This window comes from Macadamia integrifolia, unplaced genomic scaffold (genome assembly GCF_013358625.1).
Source record: "Macadamia integrifolia cultivar HAES 741 unplaced genomic scaffold, SCU_Mint_v3 scaffold_245A, whole genome shotgun sequence".
NCBI lineage: Eukaryota > Viridiplantae > Streptophyta > Magnoliopsida > Proteales > Proteaceae > Macadamia > Macadamia integrifolia.
Window position 1 is genome coordinate 66,735 of NW_024870655.1, and position 7,115 is coordinate 73,849.

Below are 7,115 nucleotides of genomic sequence, written 5' to 3' on the forward strand. Positions count from 1 at the left end.
AAAAAAAAAAAGAAAGAAAGAAAAGAAAAGAAAAGAAAAGAAAAAAGGAAAAAACAATGCTTTAAGCTTTTACTGCCTTTTTGTTTTCTTCATTTCCTGTTGAAAGGATGAGGATTTGCTGAGATGCCTAAATAAATAATTACAGGCTTTATGTGTTAACCTTTGTGACTTAAATATTTAGATGTTTCTGAGTTTAAGAGACAAGCATTTGGTATCATGCATGACTGCTAATACGCCTTAACATCCCCTTAAGTCAATGTCATGTGTGTCACCCATATCTTACTTAATAATATGACTGTACAATGTGTGAGTAACCACTTAAATAGAATTCAAATAAACTAAAGAAGACTTACACATTTTGCATGCAATCTTATTTTTTCCACTTGTGAATTATTGATGAATTGCAGTTTTCTAAGAATTTGGTCATTTGGTGAAGATTAATAAATTTTAATAGAGTTTATGGCATATTTGTGGGGTGTCTTCAGAATATCTACCCAAAAAACTTGACAGTACTCATAAATTTTGAATCTTTTAATGCCCTTTGAAAGCTTAGTTGTGTATAGCTAGCTCATATTTTACACGGTTTATTTTATTCTTCTTTTGGTGAGGAATGCATCTGACGTTACAGCATGTGTATTGGCTTCAGGATTCATTTGTTAAAGCCAAAAAATGGGTTCAAGAACTGCAAAGACAAGGTGATTCATAGTTATTTATTTTTTATTATCTTGATCAGCTGATGAGTCCAGTCTCTCACAAACACAATAAGAATTCTTAAATAAAACACTTTAAATTTTGATAATAGGTTGAAGCATTTTAACATATCCTCCAGACGTCCGCTATGGTGGTTCGTCAGATATAATTACAGATTGCATATTGTCCTTACAATGTTGGTCTCTTTTTCCTGATTCCAAAGCTTGTAGGATTAAAAAATTATATTTGATTTCTATCTATCGTAACATCATCTTTGAATGCATTACCATGGATACATAACCATCCAAGCATTATCTTTAGATATCTATTTTTCTCTTTTCTGTTTCATTTCCATCACCCTGAAATTATAACTCCCCTGTCTCAGTCTGCCACAGGAGAAAAAAATTATTCAAATTGATTCTAATTCATCAAGTCACCATCAAATTCATATTTAATTTACTCTAACAAGGCAGTTCCACAATTGAGACACTTACGTCTTTGTAATTGCTGGATTTTGATATTGCAATTGTGATAGTGGAAGTGGTGCTTCATTATTACCACCTTAGAATTCATTCTTATCCTTCATTGTTATCTTCTTCTGTTTCCTACTTCTATCTATAATTTCTACATTGGATTCAGAGAGTGAAGTCTCTCTACCATTGCCATTATAGATTCACAGTTGGGGCCCTCAGTAAGAGTCTTCTCCTACCAAAGGTCCTGCTATTCAAAGTCTTGTCTTGCGGTCGTTTGTTCTTTCCTCTCATTCATTTACTTTTATAAATATATCATAACCACCATAATACCATATTCTCTCTTCATGATAGAAAGAAACCATTTTAGTTCTTGGGGTTTTACCTGGAAGTATTTTGAAAGTATATCTGATGGAAAATGCCTTCATGACATCATATGTGTTTTATGTTATAATATATTTTAGGGGATTTAATCTCTTGGCTTGACAAGAAACAGGACCAGTATTAGGTGCATCCCTCGATCTAAGGGTTGCTGACCAATAAATAACCTGTTAGCTCTGGCAAGTTAATTGAGAACTTATCCCTACCTTTTAATGTTATTCTTTGTAGCCTCTAGATTCCTTATATGGATGCAGTGGGTATTTTATATTGTAATACACTAATTTTATCAATTTTGGATGTCAAATCCAGGGAATTCAAATTTGGTAATGGTATTGGTTGCAAACAAGGCTGACTTGGTATCTAAAAGACAGGTGGAAAATGAGGTATTGGAAAATCATACCCTTGATTTTAAAGCTGTTGATGTAGGGACTAGATGGAAAAAATATTAGGCAGTAGACAAGTTTACTACAAATGGTAGTTTTACAATGACTTGAAAATGAAGATTCTAAGCAGTTAAAATTTAAGTTGATGATGTTAATACAACAGATTCAGATTCTGAACCTCGCTTGACCTAGTAACCATTGATCTACTTTCTGTCAGAAAAAAGATAATTATAGTTGGTTTGATGATCAACAAACTATACCAATCCGTAGAACATTTATTTTGAGGACTCTCCTGGCATTGTGTTTTGATGAAATGCATTTTAGTGCATCACATAGATAATGCATTTTAATGGTTGGCAGCTGTACAGAAGCACCTCCAATCTAGAGATTGGATTACTCTAGTTGTGCTCAGAGGGCCTCTTTATTTTATTTTAGTTGTCTTTTTCTTTCGAGTTACGATCCACGGACAATAATTGGATCTTATCTTTTTAATTCTTGCAGGAAGGAGAGCAATATGCCCAAGAGAATGGGATGTTTTTCATAGAAACATCTGCAAAAACTGCACAAAATGTAAATGAGCTCTTCTATGAAATAGGTAATTTATTACTTTTAAGAGTTATTACCATGGAAATTTTTTTATTGACACCCCTTGAGTTGTCAACCTTACTTTTTTGCCCCTTTTAGTATAATACACTTTTTTTCAATGAGTGTAAATCTTGTCATTTCACATGTATATTTGAAAAATGTGCAAAACAATGATAGCTTTTGATAACGACATACTGACTTATCATTTTCAATTATTTTTTAAAACCCCTTTTTACCCCTTAAGAATTTTTAGGAATAAGATGACAATTAGAAAAAAAAAAAAAAAAAATGTGTCATTTAGACAGTTCATGTTATCATACATCTAAACATATGCTGCTCTTGGAAGTTGGTGGACGCACCAGTCAATATTCCTATCTGGTATATATATATGTAATATAGGAACACAATATATATCTTAGTACAACGGTAAGGTTGCTCCATTGTGACCAAGTGGTCATGGATTTGAGTCAGGAAACAGTCTCTGTGCGAAGCATTATGATCCTCCCCAGACCCCACAGTGGCAGGAACCTTGTGCATTGGGTACGCCCTTTTTTTAGAAACACAATCACATGACTGTCAATCAAACATATGAGCTCTTTCATTTATCTGAACCTATGTAATGAGGTCGCTTTGTTTTTCAGAACTTAGCAGGTTAGGCACTTCTCTTTTCTATGTAAATCTAAATAATTTTAACAGCAACAGCTTTGTTGGACCAAGAATCTATTCATATTCTTAATACCAAAATTTGAGCAGTCAAAATAAGTGTAATCATCAACAATGAAGTTCTTGGAATGGATTATGGTTCTTTTATTGATGGGAGATCTTGTTACTAAGTTCCATTTATGGTGATACTTGACGATAGACCTTCCTTTAATCATGTGGTCTTGGATATGCCTGTAATTTCTATTTTCAATTCCATTTCCTTTCTGTGATAGAAGTATGTCATTGCTTTCTGTTATCACAATCTATGAGATCTTTGCAGCAAAGCGATTGGCAAAAGTTTTCCCTTCACGTCCTACTGGGATGAATCTGCACAATGTAAGACAAGAAAGGAGGAGAGGTTTTTTTTGTTGCTTGGGGTGACAGCGACAAGGTGAAGACGTTCGATGTGGGTCTTCACTAATCTGAAGCACTCTCTCTATATTTTTGTACATGTAAATACAAGCTAATTTATTTGATTTCCAAATAATGTAAGATATTATTTATTTTATGTATGTCATAGTTCTTATGATGACTACACTAAGTAATCTGGCTACTCAAGTCTAGGCTTGCATTTGGGTATATGTAATTCATGTACTGAAATGTTGATATTAAAAGTCTACTTATAAGATCACTGTCACAGTAAATGTATCAGAATAAACATATGATCCTCAGAACTGAGTGTAACAGTATTGTACATGCTTCTATGTGACTATTGCTCCTAATTGGTGATGCCTAGTTGAGGGGTATATAGGATTTAGGGTTACAGGGAGGTCATCTTCCTACAACAAGGGATCTACTGCTCAATTTGAGGACAAAATATTGCAAGAATTTTCCTATGTAAATCGAACTCGAGAAACCTGGTTGATGAAATTCGATTAAACTGTTATTGTCAAATTGTTTTGGTAACGTAATTTTAAAAGTACTTCTAACTATTCATGATATCACTATCCCTGAATAGTTTGGGATGTTGTTTGGAATGTCAGGAGTTGGAATCAAGTTGGTGGAGACAGATCATACAATCTGCTGCTAGCATATTAATGCCTTATCTAACTCAAAGCTCTAGGCTCCCTCAACAGTTATGCGAGCCAAATAATTGAGTAATCCAAAAAACCCACCATGGAATTCCAGTACAGAAAAAAAGTAAATGCACGTAATGAACTATCTGTGATCTCAAGATCAATCAGAAAAAAGGCATTGGCTGATAAATTCAAAAAACTAATGAAACCTGGTAGGCCATGTGCATTACCCTTTCTTAACAAATACCATCCCAAGTTTGAAGTACTCTTACATGTACAAACCAAACCTCAAGCTTCTAGTACATTGAAATCTTCTTCAATACCATGGTTCCCTTATTCATGGTCTTCAATGGAAAATAGAAAATGAAATGCTGGCATAATTATGGGAAGGACTGGTGGGAAGAAGATGGCCCCTCTAATGAACCTTTTACCTTCTCCCAAGGCTTATTGTTAATGGAGTAAAAGATGTCTTCTGATAAAGTAACTTATAGAAGCAGTTCCATCAACTATTACAAAGCAGGACATTCTAATATGGAACGACTCGTCCACCGGTCATTTTTGCAGTTTGTCCTACGCTCACTTCATGAGAGCTTCTGTAGCAACAGCCAGTACCTAATAGAATCTGTTATCTTTGAACCTTGAGTCACAGTCTCTGACCACATGATTGATGGCATTATCCATTAAAAGCAAAATACAAAGGAATTCCACCTTGTCTATGTTACTTCAATTAATGCCTTATATACCAGCTTCAATTGAGTTTCCAACTACCATTGATGATAATGCAGGAACAGATAAATTACATAGAACCATCCCAATTGTCTGGCAGTTCAATACGCAGATACAGACGAAGCTGCCACGGAAGCATAGAGCAGCAGCAAGGGGGAAGGAAGAGAATTACGAGATAGTTGAAACCAAATACTGAAATTCACAATCCCTGCTGGACACACCACAACCTGGGTACCAGAGATCATCGCCTTGTGTTAGCCTATTCAGTGAAGAATAAAATGACAAATTTGGATTGCAAAAACAAACTACCATTGTATCATGTAATATAAATACCAGGCTTATATTATCCATAAGCACAAGTATTAATATACTAAATAAAGTATCAAATACGTTTCAAGAATAAGTCTGTGTTGGTCAATCTATAATTTTCAATTCAAAGAAACCCAACTGCCTATCATTGACAAAGTGGGTGGAACTGGCACAAAAATGGCATAAAAATAAAGATATAATTTACTTTTACTGTTATCTGAACATATACTACACAGGTGAGTGAACGAATGAATCTATATGCAAGCTATACATGAAAAATACATCCTCAAGTTGAGCTTTCAGTCCGCTTCTCAATCTGCAATGGACGTCAAGTTCTTGTACATATCGGAACAAGCAAACGCAAACTCTGACATGGCTTTGAAAAGCTCGGGCAACTGCATCTTGAGATTCTGCAATGACTTGTCCCTCACATGCCTACAATGTTTCTGGTGGTCATCCAACTCCTCTTCCAATCGCTTCCGTAGGGCCTCCACAACAATCTGCCTCTCCACAACAGGATCCTTATAATTTGCATCTTCAGCCCTCTCTGACTCCATCTCATCAGGTGGTGTTTTCCTCTGCATATACTTCTCACGCCAGTCTGTGAATGCTCGTTCCTTGCGTGCAAGCTCCTTCCTGGTTTCTTGACATTTTCCCTTCAGTTTAATTTCTTCTTGTTGTATTATCACGATGGTATTAACAACAGCAGCAAAGCTTGAGATTTGTGTCCTGGCATGCTCATCATGAAGCTTCTCAAGATGGTCATTCCAAGCACGCAAAAAGGTCTGGATAGGGGGCTGAGAAACCCTTGGTGGGGATGACACTTTCTCCTTCAAGCTACTCTCAATTGGAATTATATTCTGTTTCAACCAGCTGTATAGAGTTCTTATGTACTCTTTCTGATGGGTCATAAGTTTCTGGAACTGTATATTCCATTCTTGGACCGCTCTCCACAGCTGCACAGTACGCTCATGGTGTTGCTCACTAGTTTCTTTGGGAGCCTGGGAGGGGTCAAGGGATTTGAGGTCTGCAGAAATTTTCAGCTGTTTGTCATGATGCCCGTACATCATCTCCCACATGTTGGCCATCCTGTGTCCAGACACCAAAGTTCATGGTTCAGATCAAGTTATGTTCCTTTCATGTCAATTTTCTAACTATACAATTAAAAACAAGCTTAACACTGGTAAACAGCGATCCTTAATAAAATTGTTTTGTTCCCAATCCTAAAGAAAATATGACTTCACTTGTTTATAGCTGGGGTGGGGGGTGTTCTGTGATCAAGTTTCTTTGTAATTGTCCTGATTGAACCATGCTCTGAGGCCAGTGGACGCATCAGAATGATGAAATCATCACTTGAACCACTATGACGTAATGATGTTTTTAGCAGTCAGCAAGGATAAGGTGTTGCATGTGAATGTGGTGCGTACGCCTATGGGTAATCCACATTGGGTACACAAGTTCAACATTGAGTGGAACGCAGAAAAGATAAATGAGATTTCATGAGCTTTGATCTAATGCATAATGTTTAAATGTATAAGAATTAGTGGTACACATGCCCCTACTGAAATAAGGGGAAGAAATAGGGCTCAGCAAGTTGAATATAGAAATCATATGGTCAATAACTTTGAATGGGGCTTCAGCAAGGAATGATGCATGCCATGAGAAGCAAATGTTTCAGGTTTGCTTACAAATATGAGCACTTCTGAATTCTTACAAGAAGGTATAGTTCTAAGCAGCCATAGGAAGGAAACAAAACACTTGCTGAAGAACATGAAGTGGTATCTACAGCAAGTTACTTGCATAAATGACATATACAAGTACCATAATTGGAGGGAACCTAGTCCCCCCCCCCC

The 7,115-nt window shown here is 36.1% G+C and overlaps 2 protein-coding genes across 7 annotated transcripts in view; one reads left to right on the top strand and one right to left on the bottom strand.

Moving 5' to 3' along the window:
* Window positions 1-3,842, top strand: part of LOC122071516 (ras-related protein RHN1-like) — a 6,916-nt gene extending 3,074 nt beyond the window's left edge. For all 6 annotated transcript variants that reach the window (XM_042635886.1, XM_042635887.1, XM_042635885.1 and 3 more), the window contains 4 exons: window positions 647-695; window positions 1,851-1,924; window positions 2,426-2,519; window positions 3,492-3,842. In XM_042635886.1, the coding sequence (XP_042491820.1) occupies window positions 647-695; window positions 1,851-1,924; window positions 2,426-2,519; window positions 3,492-3,592 (318 nt within the window). In that variant the 3' untranslated portion in view covers window positions 3,593-3,842. The remainder of the gene's footprint in view (window positions 1-646; window positions 696-1,850; window positions 1,925-2,425; window positions 2,520-3,491) is intronic.
* A 1,598-nt stretch (window positions 3,843-5,440) lies between these two features.
* LOC122071524 (protein ROLLING AND ERECT LEAF 2-like) overlaps window positions 5,441-7,115 on the bottom strand; it is a 4,878-nt gene continuing 3,203 nt past the window's right edge. Inside the window, exon 4 of the mRNA XM_042635895.1 lies at window positions 5,441-6,351. Within this exon, the coding sequence (XP_042491829.1) occupies window positions 5,574-6,351 (778 nt within the window). The 3' untranslated portion in view covers window positions 5,441-5,573. The remainder of the gene's footprint in view (window positions 6,352-7,115) is intronic.